This window comes from Garra rufa, chromosome 9 (assembly GCF_049309525.1).
Source record: "Garra rufa chromosome 9, GarRuf1.0, whole genome shotgun sequence".
NCBI classification, from domain to species: domain Eukaryota; kingdom Metazoa; phylum Chordata; class Actinopteri; order Cypriniformes; family Cyprinidae; genus Garra; species Garra rufa.
The window spans coordinates 17,624,323-17,643,879 of NC_133369.1; the positions used below are offsets into that span (position 1 = coordinate 17,624,323).

At 35.8% G+C, this 19,557-nt stretch overlaps 1 protein-coding gene across 1 annotated transcript in view; it reads left to right on the forward strand.

The window, feature by feature from the left end:
• Positions 1 to 19,557, forward strand: part of ptprub (protein tyrosine phosphatase receptor type Ub) — a 331,954-nt gene that overhangs the window by 107,505 nt on the left and 204,892 nt on the right. The window contains exons 6-7 of the mRNA XM_073847765.1: positions 6,422 to 6,497; positions 17,816 to 17,931. Of these exons, the coding sequence (XP_073703866.1) occupies positions 6,422 to 6,497; positions 17,816 to 17,931 (192 nt within the window). The remainder of the gene's footprint in view (positions 1 to 6,421; positions 6,498 to 17,815; positions 17,932 to 19,557) is intronic.

A 19,557-nucleotide genomic window follows, 5' to 3' on the forward strand; every position in this document is an offset into this window, starting at 1 on the left:
ATAAAATCATTTTAATGTTTATTTGATTTTATTTATTGCATTTTATTTTTATTTTATTTCATTTAATTATTTAATTATTATTTAATTTAATTAACTTATATTTTTTAATTTAATTTAATTTAATTTTGCTTTATATAATTCTTATAAGAATATAAGCAATTTGACAGATATTCTTAACTACTGCAGTTTCAAGTCAGGTTTTATAATTTATGAAATTAGATCATAATAATCATAATGGAAATTAGTACTTGGATTGGTAGTTGGATTGGACAGTCATGTGTCATATATTATTTGAAAATGATCAGGTAGTAAAATACATCAAGCACATTTGTTTTGCTTGCAAAATATAGTTACCTAAAATTAGGTGCAATTTATTGTAATTCTGCTATTGGGAATTATAATGCAATTATTCACACTTTTCAACCAGGTTAACTGTTGGTTAATGAAAATTATTATTATTAGAATTATTATTATTATTAACTACTACAACAACGTTATTATTATTATTATTATTATCATTATTAGTCTTATTATTACTTATTAAAATAGTTATGAATTGTGGTCATCCTTTAGGAATTTTTGGACAGTGTAAACATTAAAAAAGTTGATATGAAAAAGTCAAATCTATTGATCTCTAGTAATAAGTGTATTACACTGATTGTACTTAAGTATCTTTCTGCCTTGTTCATTTAAAACACACACACACACACACACACACACACACACACACACACACACACACACACACACACACACACACACACACACACACACACATACACACACATGTTGGGTTTACATGTTTTATGGGGACATTCCATAGGTGTAATGGTTTTTATACTGTACAAACCGTACTTTCTATCGCCCTACACCTACCCTACACCTAAACCTAGCCCTCACAGGAGATTGTGCACACTTTTACTTCGTCAAAAAAACTCATTGTGCATGATTTATAAGCCTGTTTCCTCATGGGGACCTGAGAAATGTCCCCACAAGGTCAAAATCTACTGGTATTCCTATCCTTGTGGGGACATTTGGTCCCCACAACATGATGAATACCAGGTACACACACACACATACACACACACACATGCTTATACCTCTACTGTTTTAAACCAATAATGCATTGCTGCCATAATTCTTACTTATGTAGAAGGAATATAGAGACAGTCATCTTCTTAGCAGAGAAACATAAGATTCAACTCAGCCTTGCATTTCCATACCCAGAAAGCCTCCTCACTCTTTTTTTATGTCCATCATAAATCAGAGACATTTGTTCCAAGTATATATATTCTCCAGAAGGGAAGTAGCCACTGATTAGAATAAATGTGATACGGCTAGAGGATTTTAATAGTGTAAGAGCGCCTCCGTAAAAATGTGTGTCTTTTGTTTCGGAGAGCTGACGGCATGTGAGCGGCGGCACACCCGTGAAATGGTGAGGAAAGTCGAAAACACATTTCAGAGTAATCTCCCGTTGCATCATCCTGCAGGTCTGGTGTCAGTTTATTGTGGTTATATGGCAGTCCTTTCCAACAGGAGTTTAAAGTTAGGGTTACAGAGCCCGAGCCAGCGCTGGCTGTATATCCTGCTGTCTGGAGTCACTTTCCTCCTCTTTTCCCGCAAAGCACGTTATGTTTTTTAGATCCCAATCAGAGACTTCACATCCATCTTCACGTATGTCGGCGCCGATGGAGGTCAAGGCAGGGTTACGAGGATGAAATCATGCTGTTCCATGATGAAATAAGAGGCTTGTGACAGACTGGAATGTTCTGCTGACCAGGTGATGGTGAAATTGAACGTGGAACGAAGCGTCGCTACCATGACAGCTCTGAGATATAGTGCCATCAACTATGTGCGACGACTGCAACACATACAAATCCCTTTCAACCGATAGTAGCACTCCTTAGTAATTCTTCATATTTTTGGGCCTACTTTAGGTGCATTTACATTACTGTTCAGTACTGAATACTGAATACTTTTATTCAGCAGGGGTGCATTAAATTGATCAATAGTAACAGTAAAGACATAATGTTACAAAAGAAATCTTTTCCATATGATTTCAAGATGTTCTTTTGAACTTTCCATTCAAAGAATCCTGAATATATCACTAAAATGTATCACAGCACAGCTGTTTTTAAAGAGACAGTTTACCCAAAAATGAAAATTCTGTTATTATTATTCACCCTCATGTTGTTCCAAACTCGTAAGACCTTTGTTCCTCTTCAGAACACAAATTAAGAACATTTTGATGAAATTCGAGAGCTTTCTGACCCTGCATAGACAGCAATTACCATGTTAAAGGCATAGAAAGGTAGTGAGGACTACTGTTGGGGGTAACGCATTACAAGTAGCGCAAGTTACGTAATCAGATTACTTTTTTCAAGTAACTTATTTTTCAAATAATGCCGAGTTCAGACTGCATGATTTTCAAAGCAATCGCGTCACAGATGTTTTCACACTGCATGACTATCTGGGGTAGCATTCCGTCGCTGCTGTGTTCACACTGCATGATGGATCGGCGACAAGGGGTTTCACACTGCATGACTTTACAATAGGAAGAATCACCGACAACTTTGTCCCGGTCCGCAAACTACTCTCACAACCAAACACACGCGAGAAGTGACATGGAAACAACGTGAGGTCAGTCGTGCAAGTTCTCGCGTGAGTTCTCATGTGAGACTGGGATTATTATAAAAAAATGGTAGCCCGCAAGAAGCTTGTCATACAAATTGCATGTGCACTCATTTGCAGCGAAAAGAAAAGAAGCCAAAGCTATGCTTGTTGATATTATGGTCTATACCTTCGTAACTCCTCCCCCAACTTCCCGCTGGCCTGGATGTTGCTGTCTCATTGGCTATAGGTAATCGCCAATGTTATTTTCAGTCAGATCACCTTTCACACGGCATGATTTTGAATCGCCGACAGGTCCAGATATTTAGCATGCCAAATATCTCACGGGTGTCGATTCTCTCAGATCACGTCTTTGATATTTCACACTGTGTGATTGTCACTCGCGTGAACGAGCAGCGATTTGCCTGTGATTTCGGGCATTTGTCGGCGATTTCTCAAAACCTGTCGGCGAGTCAAAATCGGGGCTAAAATCATGCAGTCTGAACTCGGCCTAAGTAACACCAGTTACTTTGTTTTCCCATTAATTGACTGACTAGTCTCCTGGATTTACTTTTCCTTCAGCCTGAGGTGGATTCATTTCACTTTTGGTGTGAAAGGACTTTAACATTTGCCAAAAATAGAACTCTTTATATTAAAAACAAAGAAGCAAGCCCTGGCCAGATTTAAAAAGTAACGCAAAAGTAATGCAACGTATTACTTTCCAAAGTAACTAACGGGATTAGTTACTTTTTTAAGGGAGTAACGCAATATTGTAATGCATTACTTTTAAAAATAAGCTTTCCCCAACACGGGTAAGAGTATGGTAAAATAGTCCATGTGGCACCAGTGGTTCAACCTTAATTTGATAAAGTTATAAAAATACTTTTTGTGTGGAAAGGAAACAAAAATAACTTTATTCAACAACAAAACACTGATGATTGTGGTAATGGCTGCTGAAAATTCATCAGAGGAATAAGATGCATTTAAATTATTTATTAAAATAGTAATAATATTCCACAATATAACTGTATTTACTGTATTTTTGACCAAATTAATGCACCCTCGAGGACACACAAATTTGTACTGACCCCAAGCTTTTGAACTTTAGTGCATGTTCCAGGCGCAGATTTTTATTAAACCAACTTTTTTCTTTTTGTTATATGAGTATCAAATTTAAACAAGTCTTTGAATAATTTTTTTCATTCCTTTATCATTTACTTTTGCCACTTCTCATTTTCTGTTTATATATAATATTTATATATATTGTTTTTACCCAAAGCAAGATTTATAAATTTAACAGCACAGCTGTTTTTAAAGGTACAGTTCACCCAAAAATGAAAGTTCTGTCATTATTACTCACCCTCATGTCATTCCAAACCCATATGACCTTCCTTCATTCATCTTCAGAACACAAATTAAGAACATTTAGAAATCCAAGAGCTTTCTGACCCTGCATAGACAGCAACGCAACTGACACGTTCAAGGCCCAGAAAGCTAGTAAGGACATTGTAAAAATATTCTTGTGAACGTGCATTGAAGACTGACATGGAAGAGAAGAAATGGTTGAATAAATTTATTTTTTACTCACAGGAATAAGATGCATTTAAAATATATATTAAAATAGTATTAATATTCCAAAATATTACTGTTTTTACTGTATTTCTGACCAAATAAATGCACCCTTGAGGACGCTAAAACAAGTAAAAATTGTACTGACCCCAAGCTTTTGAACTTTAGTGCATAGGTACAGGTACAGATTTTTATGTACAAATATTATTGTTTTACCCAAAGCAAGCTGTTTTTAAAGGTACAGTTCATCCAAAAATGAAAATTCTGTCAGTTGCGTTGCTATCTATGCAGTGTCAGAAAGCTCTTGGGCTCTGTAACCCGCAATTTGTGTTTTGAGAATGAAAACTGAAACGACACAAGGGTGACAGAATTTTCATTTTTGGGTAAACCAACCATGTGAAGATTGGGGTAATACCTGCTGAAAATTCTGCTTTGTCATCACAGGAATAAAATGCATGTTAAATATATATTAAAATAGCAACGATATTTCACAATATTAATGTTTTACTGTGTTTTTGACCAAATAAATGCACCTTTGTGGACTCAAAAACATGAAAAAATTGTACTGACCCCAAGCTTTTGAACTTTGGTGCATGTTTCCGGCACAGATTTTTATTAAAACACTTTTTTTTTTCTTTTTGTTATATGAATATCACATTTAAACCCTTTGAACCCTTCTTTATCATTTACTTTTGAATATACAGAATATACAGTAAGTAGTTTGTAAGTGAGAGTACTTCTTTGCCAAGAAGAAAGTCTTGAAATATCAGACAAGTGATGTGTGAAGAAAAACAAATTTCAAGCGAAACATCACAGGTTAGCGGAATATTATTTTTATGCATGGTTTCCAATTAATCTGTGATTTTGTCACATTGAGCAAAAAGTGTAAAAGTAGTATTTCATTTTTAAAATACATGCGAACTGTGATATGAGTCTCAGCAAGACAATGCAGTCGGCTAACTTTTTTCAAAAGTGTCATTTCAATTCCATCACACATTTTTATTAACCTCAATTCATCATTTGAGATGACCTTGAAGAGAAACATGACAGCAATGATTCATTTATGCCCACTGTTAATAAATAGAAATGAAATAAATAATGTGAACAAACTTTTAAAAGAGTTTCCGAAGTTAAAGAAGCCCTTTTATGATTGAAAACACAACATTTGGCCATAACTGTGATTTGCTTGCTTACTAGACAGTAAACAAAAATAGTTTCTCTTTTTGAAGCAATAACTTCAAGCGTGGGCAGCCAAGCAGACCACTGTTGGAAGAGCAAACATGGCCTCCACGCTCTGGATGTGTAATAACATCTCATCACTGTCGTTCGCACAATATTGATTTGATTTCATTACACTGGAGCGACCGTCCTTTGCTCATAGCCTTTGGCGAGCGTGGAGCCTCTCTCCAAGTCCGCAGGGACTCGTGGCCCTTACGCTCACATTATAAACCGGTGTGTATGCGTGTGCGCAGCATGCCGAATGAAAGCCATGTGTCACAGTACACGCAGGCCTCCTGATGAAGCCATTATTTCCTGTAGGCCTCAGGGACCCTTAGTGAAGTTGGCATCTATTTTCTCTCTCTTTCTCATTCTCTTTACTTGCTTTGACATCCTTTTTCTCGTTTTCTGTTCTCTCAATGACTGTCAAAACTTTGTGCGATAAGAAAAACATGCAAAATCCACAACAATGAATAATGTGCTTGGCTTGCTTTCAACATGGTTGACAGTATCGTCTCTCTTTGCTTTGTTTTCTCTTATTACTTCTTTAATTCATTATTTATTAATGTAGGCTTAATGAAGCACAATGCAAATGTCAGACAATAGTTCAAATCTAGAGCAGAAAGCCCATTAAAACACTTTTTGTGAGTTTGATTGCAACTATTATGATGGTGTTTATTAATATACAAGTCATCCCTTACTAAATCAAAAATGTATTTACACTGTACTTTTTGAATACACTGCTACATTTTCTTAACATTAAAACAGCCTTAAAACAAGGTACGTTAACCTAAGAAGCAAAATGGTTTAAGATAAGGTTTGATTTTATTGGACTAATTGGAATTATATCTTGAGTGAAGTGTATTTTCCCCATTAGCAAGACCAGAATATTAATTAAGAAGTTGATTTTCTGCTCTATACAATTATTGTAATTTCACTGCTTCATGCAAATGTTAAAACTGCTCTGATTTTAAAGCCCAAATACGTTTTTGCAGGTCATGTTTTTCTACCTTTGTGTTTTCAGATATTGCTAGAGGCGACTGTGGACCGCAAAGGCTACATTGCAGTTGATGACATCCTCCTGTTGACCTACCCCTGTTGTGAGTAGCACACACCTGTCATTATAGTGTGGGAGGGTGTTTAAACAGCGTGAAAATGTGAAGGACTGTATAAACGCTTGGATCACATTAGCCTTTTCATGGATGTAACATTGTTGGCTGTCTAGGCTATGTTGAGCCAAAATGCTGGTGTCAAAAAAGAGAAAGAAATAGGTTGAGCACTACAGGATTAGTTCACTTCCAGAATAAAAATTTCCTGATAATTTACTCACCCCCATGTGATCCAAGATGTTCATGTCTTTGAGGTTTTTGAGGAAAACATTCCAGGAAATTTCTCCATATATTGGACTTCATTGGTGGCCAATGAGTTGATAGTCTAAATTGCAGTTTCAGTGCAGCTTCAAAGGGCCCTATATGATTCCATCCGAGGAATATAAGTCTTATCTAGTGAAACGATTGGTCATTGGTCATAAAATTTTATATACATTTTAACCTTTAACCATTATTGCAAGTCTATTACAGCATTAGCATTGTTGCTCCTAGAAAAGAAGGCTTAGATGAAACATTGTGAACATTAGATTAAACATGGGTAAAAGGCAGATATTTGGCTATAATTGCTAAAAAAAAGTGTCTTCTTTTGCATCTTTTGCATTGAGATGTACTTTTCAATGGATGATGCATTTTTTTAATCAATCTTCAAATTAAAATACTGATACCAAAGGTTTCAACTACATTTTCATTTATTATGAAAATTAATTAACAAAATAAACTTACTGAGGAGAAATAAACATCCAAACAGAAAGAGCTGATGCTGATATACAGTAGACAGAAAAATCACTGTATTACTATATACAACATACTATATTAGAGTCTCGTAAATGTGACATTTATTATAATGTTTTTATCTGTAGATTGTTTTAAGTTCACTAAAATTATAAGTTGTAATGTTTAATATTTAATGTTCTGTAATAATAACAAATTGCATACATTTTAATGCAAAATAGCTATATTATGGAAGCCGGTTTCCACCACTGAATAATAAAAAAAAGGTTATTGTGACTTTTTATCTCACAGTTCTGACCTTTTTTCTTGCAAATGCAAGTTTGTATCTCGCAATTCTGACTTTTTTCTCTGAATTGAGGGATATAAACTCGCAATTGCAAGTTGTAAAGTCTACTTTGCAATTTAGTTATAAAGTCAGAATTATGAGATATATACTTGCAATTCTGAGAAAAAAGTCACAATTGTGAGATATGAACTCATCATTCTGAGAAAAGACGGTCAGAATTGCGAGTTTATATTTCAAAGTTGCGAATTCTGACTTTTTTTCTCAGAATTGTGGGATATAAACCTCACAGTTGTGAGTTTTAAAGTCTAGTTCGCAATTTTGTGTTATAAAGTCAGAATTGTGAGATATATATACTTGCAGTTCTGAAAAAAGTCTTGCAATTCTGACTATAACTTGCAAATGCAAGTTTGTATCATGCAACTCTGGAAAAAAGTCAGAAATTGTGAGTTTATATCTCACAATTCTGACTTTATAACTTGCAATTACAAGTTTATATCATGCTATACTAAGAAAAAAAATGTCATAATTGTGAGTAAAAAACGTCAGAATTGTGAGATGTAAACTACCAATTGTGAGAAAATTGTGAGATAAAAAGTTGCAATTACCTTTTTTCATCTTTATTCAGCTGCGGAAATGGCTTCCATACCATATTTACTCATTTTATCCACAAAAATGAATAAAAACACATCCGTATCAGTTATCTGTTGGTTGTTATCTGTGATACTTGCCTTTATTCAGAACTAATAGTAAAAAGATGCTATTAAATGAGTATTTAAAATATACTGCCTTAATGCTGTTTCTACTATTCAGTGTAAAAATATATTTGTTTTACAAATTTTAATTTTAGGTGCGATTAATCATGATTAATTACAGAAAAATCTGTGACTGATTAGTTTTTTAATCAATCGACAGCTAATATATAAAAAATATATTAATTTTTAATTACATATATTGCCTGCATGCACTCTAGAAATTGACATTGACCATTGACAAAATCAAAGATAGTTTTGGTAACACTTTACAATAAGGTTCTGTTAGTTAATGTTAGTTAATCGATTAACTAACATGAATGAACAATGAACAATACATTTATTTCAGTGTTTGTTAATCTTTGTTAATGTTAGTTAATAAAAATACCGTCATTCATTGTTAGTTAAAGTGAATGGCAGTGCATTAACTAATGTTAACAAGCACAACTTTTGATTTTAATATTGCATCAGTAAATGCTGAAATTAACATTAACTAAGATTAATAAATGCTGTAGTTCATTCTTAGTTCATGTTAACTAAAGTAGTTAACTAATAACCATTAATGTAAAGTGTTACCAAAGTTTTCTAACATGAAACTCCCTTCTTTCAGCCGTAACACATCGAGATTTACATTTCTCTCATATACTGTACAGTACAACTTTTTCAAGTTCATCTTCTTATGCAGGTCCAGTCCCACACAGATCCTCTGTAAGCACACATAATTTGGATATCAAAGACACTTTTGTACCCAAATTCACCTTTCATCCTTGTTTCAGTCTCTACACTGGCTTTTGGCTTTTAGCTCAGCAGGGTACAGCTACATTGTTACTTTGATGATGAAAAGATCTAGTTTCCATCTAGTGTGAAAAGTCTCAGGAACAGGTTTTTTTTAACATAGCCATCACACTTCATTTAAATTTGAAGTCTGCTCTGTAAGCTTATACAACATCAGATTCTGTACCATGATTTTATAATATGAATGACTCACCAATGCAAAGTTTGAGAAGTTTGTGGTTTAGATAATGTCAACCAATAGCCAAATAACTATTTAGTCAACTAAATGAGACACGTAACAACACACAAGTCTCCATTTGCACTTTTTTTAATCTTATTGTTTTCTGGGAGAAACAGTTGAGGTATGTCAGCTAGTTCAGTTATTTTTATGCTGGTGCTACATTCAACATTTCCTATGCAATGTGTGCATCAGTATGCTGCATATGTACTGCATTAGTTAGCGGGAACGTGAACCCTGCTGGCTGCCGGCATGCTGTGATAGCCTGCTAGCTGCCGGACATGGTAGAAAACAAACAGATCAGAGTAAGGAGGAGTTGTTGTGAGAGAGTGTGTGATGTGTTCAGCCCTCCAGTGCAGTGAAGACTCTGTGTGTGCGGAGCTGTGATGTCTTTTATTGCCGAGGGGAAGAGTAGAAATCTTTTAAACATTCCTAATCCAGCCGAGCCAGACATTTCATTTTATATGCTGACTGTAGACTAGAGGTTAATGGTGTAATGGTTAGTTGTTTGTTTGTATATTCATTTATTTATTTTTATGTATGACGTACAGAAATGTTAGAACTGGCTGCCATTAATTTTTTGTATATTTTTTCATTTTTGGTTTAAATCGGGTGCTAGAGCAATGCAGTGTGTAAATAAATGACGCAGCGGGTGCAATTCATTCTTAGTGAATTCGCTCTTATCTGAGTGGCTTTTATTAAAACAAGCTGCCTCATTCGATAACAGCATGTCTGTATATTTATTTGAGAGCTGCGAGTCTTTTTTAAGGTTAATTCAAAAAGCTCCGACAGCACAATTATCAGCTGTAATTGTTACCGATGTGCTGAAACGCGTTTTAGTGACCGGCCGATGGGGATAGGTGACACGCCGCGGAGATGCGGTCTTCGTTCAAAGTTAACAATCCTTTTCACAACCTCTGAGGGACATCTTAACGCTTTTAAGGCTTCATAAAACTGTAGTGATATTTATACATATTTAAACAGAGAAAACTGACAAAGTGCTATTAGATGGTAATAAAGTGCAATTCCAAACAAGCAAATCAACAGATGCTGTGGTCATGAAAGCTCATCTCTGCTGAGTCTCCTAACACCCTCTTCCTTCGGCCCCCTCCCCACTTCCTGCAGGCGGCAGATGGCATCATCTAAGCCCCACTGTGCACATTAAATAATTAAAACTCTCATCAGGACCTGGACGCACATTGTCGAGAATGGCATTGCGCCAGACTGCGGAAATCACCATTTGGCAAGACAAGTCAAAAAGGAAAGGACGGCAAAACGAGTAGAAAGAGTGAGAAAGAGAGAAGATTTCTGTGATTCAGGAGAGGGTGTGGTTTCTTTATTTCTTTATTATTTTCTGCACAGTTTAGGGCTGTGCGATTCGATTCGAGTACTCGATAAAAAAAAAAAAATCCTTAATTGCATTTTGCCTGCGTCGAAAAAAAAAAACGGCAAAAAAGTGGCGCAGTCCACCGACGAGAATCCGTTAAACACATTATTAGACTGTTTTGCAAGGCTGCATGATATATTATACCCATTTAAAAATCTGAATAAAGCATAATGCAATTGTGAATTCACAAATGCTACGATTCAATTAAAGGGATAGTTCACCCAAAAATGAAAATTTGATGTTTATCTGGTTACCCCCAGGGCATCCAAGATGTAGGTGGCTTTGTTTCCTCAGAAAAATACAAACGAAGATTTTTAATGAAAACCGGTGCAGTCTGCCATCCTTATCATGGGCTTGGATGGGCACCAAACCTTTAAAAGTAAACAAAAACATGCACAGACAAATCCAAATTACACCCTGCGGCTCGTGATGATACATTGATGTCCTAAGACACGAAACGATTGTTTTTTGTGAGAAACTGAACAGTATTTATATCATTTTTTACCTTTGATACACAGCCACGTCCATCTGTCATGAGCACGAGTTTGGCATCAGTCACGTCACATGTGCATGCGCTCTAACGTAGAATACGCAAAAGCCGTAAGGGGAAATCAGGGAAAAGTCCCGGATGAGTTTGCGCAAGCAAACGTAATCTTTTAGCTTTAAATCGGTTTAAACAATCAGGATACGCGCAGGTAATTACCATTTTGAAAAGCCGCTATACCCACAATCTCTGTGCTCTGTGTAAACAATGAGTGTCGTATTCATGCAACAGATCGCTTACGGCATTTGCGTATTCCACGCCAGAAGCGCGTGCACATGTGACGTGACTGATGCCAAACTCGTGCTCATGACAGATGGACGTGGCTGTGTATCAAAGGTAAAAAATTATATAAATACTGTTCAGTTTCTCACAAAAACCGATCGTTTTGTGTCTTAAGACATCAATGTATCATCACGAGCCGCAGGGTGTAATTTGGATTTGTCTCTGCATGTTTTTGTTTACTTTTAAAGGTTTGGTGCCCATCCACGTCCATGATAAGGATGGCAGACTGCACCGGTTTTCATTAAAATTCTTCGTTTGTGTTTTTCTGAGGAAACAAAGTCACCTACATCTTGGATGCATTGGGGGTAAGCAGATAAACATCAAATTTTCATTTTTGGGTGAACTATCCCTTTAAATAAATATATGCAACGCAGGTTTAATATATGCGCTTTAATTATACTCTGTTCATAGTAAATGCTGCTCCACACAAACAGTTATCATTTACATGTTATTATTTACATCTCTGCATATTGTTGTGAGTTTGGGTTTATTATAACATTCATCTGGGAATGCCCTTTCATCAGCTTTGTAAGGTAAAACATTTATAAACCTACGCAAGCACAGGAGAATACATCAATATCTTTCTCAATATGCCAACTGTTCATCACAACTTCAAAATAAAAGTTTAAACCCTCGTTCATTTTGATATCCACATATTTAAGAAATTACAGTGGCCATAGCATTTCTGCCGTAAAGAAATGGCCAAATATTACAGATTAAGTGGAAAACAGTAATCATATTATTACTTGCTTTTGATACTTTGATATTTGAACTAATTATTATTGCCTCGTTGCTATTATATATGTATTTTAAGTCATGTTAAAGGCTATTGTTGACTTAGGTCTATTTTTATTCCTGGGTAATTCCATGCAAATGTCAACCTTACTATGAAAAAATAAAGTTTTTACCAAAGGGTTTAAATACCCATGTGAGGTCTCTCTTAAAGTTTTTAAAGCATTTTTTATAAGTACATGATTTTCCATAGTCTGGTAAGTGCTATATAAAGGTATGTCACATCCATAACAGAACATATTCCTCATAAATAGACACATCAAAATGAAAATAAAGTAACAATTATATGTTCTGTGAAGAGCCTTCGCTTCTCTATTTGTTAGATATTATTATGTCTGGTTTGTGCATTTTAATTTGCAGAAATCCTACAAAGAATGTAGTCTCTCAAAAACGGTGTCCTTTTTTGTCACATCCATAACACATAATTATTAACATAGAAAACTTGTGCATAGACTGATATTTTTCTGACGTTTACACTCTATCATCAAGGGTTTATTAAAATATAAACAGATGGTTCGGTATATTGGTAACATACACATTCTCTACGCATTTATATGTCATATCCATAATGCCAAAAGGTCACATCCATAATGCTGGATTTGCCCTTCAACAAATATATATATATATTATAATGATCCGATTATTTGATTAAACCTCAGAATAACTGAGTAACCGATTACTCGATTACCAAAATGTGACCCTGGACCACAAAACCAGTCATAAGGGTCTTTTTTTTATTGAAATTTCGATATCATCTGAAAGTTGAATAAATAAACTTTCCATTGATGTATGGTTTGTTAGGATAGGACAATATTTGTCTAAGGTAAACCAAATTTTGAAAATCTGAAATATGAGGGTGAAAAAAAAAATCTAAATATTGAGAAAATCGCCTTTAAAGTTGTCCAAATGAAGTTCTTAGCAATTCATATTACTGATCAAAAATTAAGTTTTTATATATTTACGGTAGGAAATTCACAAAATATCTTCATGGAACAAAAATCATAATATCCTAATGATTTTTGGCAAGAGAAAAATCAATCATTTTGACCTATACAATGTATTTTTGGCTATTGCTACAAGTATACCTGTGCTACTTAAGACTTGTTTTGTAGACCAGGGTTACAAATAAACATTAGAGACAGCCCTAATACAGTTATGTTTTTTCATAACTTTACTGTTGTGGCATCTGCGGTATGTAGTATGTAAAGACTTTACGATGCGATCATAATTTTAAAACATTTTGCTCCAACATGTAACAGATTTTCAGTCCCTTTTCATACCTTGTGATTCATATTGGCTCATAAAAACATGAGCACAGCATCACACAGTGGCATTTCCACTGAACATGTGGCCACCTGTGGACTGCAAACAATGTAGCCCAGGCCTCCATCTGGTTTTATAAAGAAGATAAATAATACAAGCTGAGGGTGGTTGTACAAAACAGCATTTTCTGTTATATCAGACCTCATAACCTGTTTATCTGCTTTGATTGACAGATTTCAGATGTGTGCAGTGTGGGTAGGCGGTTTACGCTGATTTTATATACATCCTGCTCAAGCAGGAAGCTGTTGCCAGAGTGAAGGAAAGCCCTGTGGTTACAGAAGGCAAAATGATTTAGAATTCTAACACAGGTCTGTAAATATAACCAACACAGCCTTGTTATGAAACCTGCAGTGTGGGAGAAAGATTATTATGCTTCTTTTAGCGTGCGTCATATGGAAATTAGCCAAAATTTAAACAAGATCACATTGGAGTTACTCATTGGAATTTTGCAAAATCATAGTACCACTGAAACTGAAGTTTATCATTACAGGAAAAGTTTACTTAAGTACTAAAATTTGCGGAAAATTTATTCTTCTTCGGGCCATTCTATAGATGAGCTTGTTTCTTCATGACTTGCTCACCAATGGATCCTTTGCAGTGAATGGGTGACATCAGAATTAGAGTTCAGTCAGCTAATAAATACTGAATTAAAGGGATAGTTCACCCAAAAATGAAAGTTCTGTCATTAATTACTCACCCTTATGTTGTTCCAAGCCCATAAGACCTTTGTTCATCTTCGGAACACAAATTAAGATATTTTAGATGAAATCTGAAAGCTTCCTGACCCTGTGTACTATCCCTTTTAAAGAAAATATGCAGAGATCAAGCACTGTTTACAAGAGAAACAAATATGTTTGTTGATTTAGATCTGAGAGGGTGGAGAAATGGACATTCTGGAGGAAGTATTGTTATGGATTAAACACTGGAATTTTGCACAGATTTAAAGTTAAAACATGCAGCTTTTCACTTCACAAAATGTTAATTGATAGACTGGAGTGGTGTGGATTGCTTGTGGATTATTGTGATGTTTTTATAAGCTGTTTGGACTGATGGCACCCATTCACTGCTGAGGATCCGCTGGTGAGCGAGTGTAATGCTAATTTCTCCAAATCTGTTAAGATGAAGAAACAAACTCCTTTACATCTTGTATGGCCTGAGCTCAAGTAAATTAACAGATGAAGGATAGATTAACAACTACAGTATGTGCATATCCATTTTTTTTCTGTGAGTTTGCATTTTAATCTTTAATAAAACATGCATGCTGTTGTCTTGCCGGAGCACTGAACGTTGAGTTTCATCTCTTATCACCACGCAGATAGAAACAGTTCAGTAGTTCAAAATATTAAATTATACATAAAGTGTACTCTGTTTAAGTAACAATCAAACTGTCAGATGTGCAGGGCTGGCTGCAGTTCCCATAGGAGCACTTTGCTATCTGAGACTAAACACTGTTAACTACCACATGAAGCTATTCAGGTTGCCTGAGGGCCTTTTTACATCTGACACCCATTCAATGAACTGGTATAAGAAAAGAAAGAAATCTAAAAGGTTCCATTTATACGTTTGCATCTAGAGCTAGTGCAAGCCAGATAGAATAGAGCCTCTGTATTTATCTGTATCTGTGTCTACCTTTTTTTTTTTTTTACTTTTTTTTTTAAAAAACCTTCAGCACTTGAAGTGGAGTGGTGTATGCTCTGCCACCATCAGGCTCTGAAATTGGTGTACTCTGAAAAGTATTTTGCAATACTGTGTGCAGTGCTATGTCTCTTCATAGGGGTCTTTTTGTACACATTGCATTGAATCGTCTAGCAATCCTGCATTTGTATTTTCTTGTGGGGATCAATAATGTATTTCTTTATCTATGCTATTTATCTGTTTCTTTTTTCCCCTTTTTATCCTGTTTAATCCTAATTCTATATATTCAGTTTCAAAAAAAGTCTTCAAAAGCATAGATATGGCTTTCAAATTCGAAAGGTCATATTTCAGTTTAGTTGAACTGACACCTTAATCGATTGCGTTTATAGTAAGCTCAAAGTACCAAGAACCACGTGTGCTGGAGGAAGATTATCTAGACCTTATTTCGTTGGATACAAGTGTCTCACATGCTGGCAAGAAAACATCCTATATGTGGAAAATTTCACAGCGATTAACTAGCCAATCAAACTGGAACAAATCAACATTTCTGGCCACTAAGAGATCGCCTCCCTGCGTTTGAAGTCCCCGTGAAACGACATTCGCAATGCATTTTACTTCAAAAATATAACATGTTTGAGTGAAAATAGAATATTCACACGGAGAAATGTTGGGCGGTACTTGATTGGATCAAAAAACGTCAGCATTACGTACCAGAATAGACTTGGTTGAGGAGCGGACTTGAAGAAAAAGAAAGTCTTTTCCGTGTTTATACCAGAAATATGTATTACGAAAGTAAAGTAGGGTCAGTTTTGAGTTTAAGCACTGTGGACTATGTACACTACTGGGTTGGTAAGAGATTTTTAGGTATTTTTGAGAGAAATATATTATTAGCACCAAATACAGAACAAAACTATAATATTAATATAGCCGCAAAGACCGATTAAGGCATTATTGCAAATATGGAAAAAGATATTGTTTAGCAAGTCTGTAACCACCTAAATCAATGATTGAAAAAAAGGGTTTTTGGCAAATACAGGTAATTTTCCATAGAACGTTTATGACTGTTATAGCACCAGCTAGGGTATGATCTTCTTAAAACTTGGCATGCTTGGTTAGAAACACCTGTTTCATGTTCTCACCAGGCTTTGTGAAGTTTTGAGTTTTCCATTAGGCTTTATAGGTTTTAGAGTAAATTTGGATGGGCCCATTTTCTAAACAACCCCTTTATAGCTTACAAAGAGTAAACTTCAACACTTTTTTGATAATTATTGACCTAGAGAGTCCAGAGAATTGTACTGCAGTGTTTTTATCCAGATTGAGTGAAAAACTTGCGACTAATTCGCAAAAGTATGTTTTTACATTTTCTCAATCATTTAACAAACTATTTAACTGACAGCAGTGGTTCTAGAAGCAAAGTTGTCCGGAATGAGGAGTTCTGTCATATGATATGAATATTGTGTGTATGTTCGAAAAACTCTTAAGATGTACAATTGTGAAAATTTCTCACAGACCTTTAGGGCCACGAGTCAAACTGAGTGTAGTTCCGATCGGCCTCCATTAACCTTGTCTAATAGGTGCTCAAACTTCATTGACCAATGATGGCCATGTTTTATTTTGAGATACGCAATTGTTCTTATAGACACTTATGGAAATTTGAACAAAGATTGTGCAAACCATTTTCCATTTTGAAAAGTCAAATGGTTGCACAGTTATAGCCTTTTCATGTTTTCCCCTCTAACAGCACCACCAAGTGGCCAAGCTCAGTGATTTTTCCTGTAACTTCAAATTGAGCTCTTACATAAGTATTCGGAGTTTGGCGAAGATATCTCATTCCGTTCAGGAGCTATAGGCATTTTACTAAAAGTGGCAAAACTTTAGAACGTTTTGATGTCCCTTTGCGACGGTGAGTCGAAAATGTTCAACTTTTTTTATTATTATTGACATTCACTCTCTAGAGAATCTTCCTGCACTGGTTTAGTTCCGATCGGGCAAAAAAACTAGGACTAGTTCGCAAAAGTAGGTTTTTAACAAATTTCGAACGATCGAATCTGGCATGTGTTTTGTCCGCTATGAGCCAAGGATTCCAACGACATTAGACACTTGAGGCTGCGACTGACGGTTTAGGAGTTATAAGCGATTTCGTACTTTTGTTCACTGTAGCGCCCCCGTCAGGTCGATTGAGGTGAGCATTGGTCACATTGTAGGTGGTGTAAGTACCATCCCTCCAAGTTTCAAGTCTTTACGACTTACGATTTGGTCTGCCCGATCAGTTTTATGTGGAGATTGCTGATCTGTGACCATTCTAACAATTAAAATAGGGTTTCAGCGCTACGTGCTTGAACCCCTAATCAAATATTACAATTTAAAATAACTGAATATATTATACAATGTTATTTATTCCTGGCAAAGCTGAATTTTCAGCAGCCATTACTCTAGTCACGTCACATTATCCTTCACAATCTTTCTAATCTCACACTTTTGAATGGTATTTTATGCTAGCAAATTATTCTTTTTTCTAACTTTGTATATTTTCTTTTATTCTGAACCTGTTATGTCTTTGTGTTCAGATAAAGCCCCTCATTTTTCCCGTTTGGGGGATGTGGAGGTCAACGCTGGACAAAATGCCACTTTCCAATGCGTGGCAGCTGGACGTCCCAATGAAGCTGAGAAGTTTCTGTTGGAGGTGAGTACAGATTGATTGCTTTGAATGTTTTTAGTGAGAATAATCAAGTTTTGTCAGAATAATCAGCTAAAGGTTGCCGTCTGTCGTGACTTGCTGCGAGTTAACAAAATTAGCACTAAGCTGGTTCAAAGCACCTGAATGTTAATGTTTAAAAGGAAAGTTTTTGCAAGTTTCACCAAAACTTTTCCAAAACTTAAGTGTCCGTCTTCAAAGCAAAGCCATATAGAGCTAAATCGCTTCACTGTGCGTTATATAATATAATTGTGGAGCGATTTGGGAGCATTTTTAGGCTGTAACATTGTGTTTGGAAGAAACATTTCCGACTGCCTTAGGAGAGCTGAAGTTTCTGGCATCAAAGGTGGAATTAAATCAAATGAGTGATTATGTCATATCAAGGTCAAGGACAGACGCCTGTGGTTGCAAGCTGTCACAGCAACACAAGAATCTGCAATAATCAATGTCCTCAAACCCTCTGAAGTGCTCATTCCTCCCCTAAACCCAGCAGGAGATATATGACTCTACAGCTTCACTTCAGTTTTTATGGTGTTTTCTTACTTCTGTCATCATGTAGTACTGGCTGAAGCCTAGTTTTGGGTCTTTAATCATGGATATCATGTTCTGTAAATATATATATATATATATATATATATATATATATATATATATATATATATATTAGGGGTGGAGCCGAACCCGAATACGGTATTCAGAAAGGCACAAATAGCGTGTTTTTAACGAATACTTATTTCGGACAAATACCTTAATATTTGTATTCGGGAACAAGAAAAACTTTCTATCAAAAAAGCTGCGTTTCCTCAGGAGACCGCAGTCAGTGTAGCTGTTAAAAGAGGTGACTGACACAGGCTGCTCCACACAGCAACAGAGAAGACTCGGCTGGGTGAAAAAAGACTTCACTGCGTCACTATTTTTGATGAATATATTTCTGTACCTTAACTGGGTTTATAACTTTGGGAAGCAGAGTTTGATCGGGAGATTATTCTATTAGGGGCCGTTCAAATGCGTGCTAAAGTTCGTCGTTATTTCAAATGTAGACGCGCGGTATGCGCGCTCATAATGAAAGCAACGCTCACACGGTGCTACGCGCTCGTTTTTTCCAGGCGCGTCCGCGCCGCATCGAGATAAATATTCTATAATCTTTGGATAAATACCTCTCAACTTTTCAGAATGCCACATGCGCACGCAGGGTCATGTGACAAGAACCAACAAATCAGCTTCACCCTTTCCCTTATACCGTTGAAAAAACAGCCAAGTTGGAGGAACAGCTGATCATATCTGTACATGAATAACCATTTTTAAAGACATTTAATAGCAAAGCTAATGCAAGCGATTTTTAATGCTGGAAATCCATTTATGCTTTGCTGAAACTTCCGAGTCGTCATTGAGAGATCAGGTCATGGTTGCTTAGCAACGGCAGACGCCACAAGAAAGAAGTTCTTTCAGAAGAAGAACATTTTTATTTTTATTTTAATTCTGTCTGTTCAGCATCCTCCAACAAGGACTGGTGGTGGTGGGGTTCATAATGTTCATAATGGTATTTTATTAGTTGGTTTAACCATGGATGAGGTAATGGTTGTCATGTTATTTTTTTTTCAATGACGTTCCTTG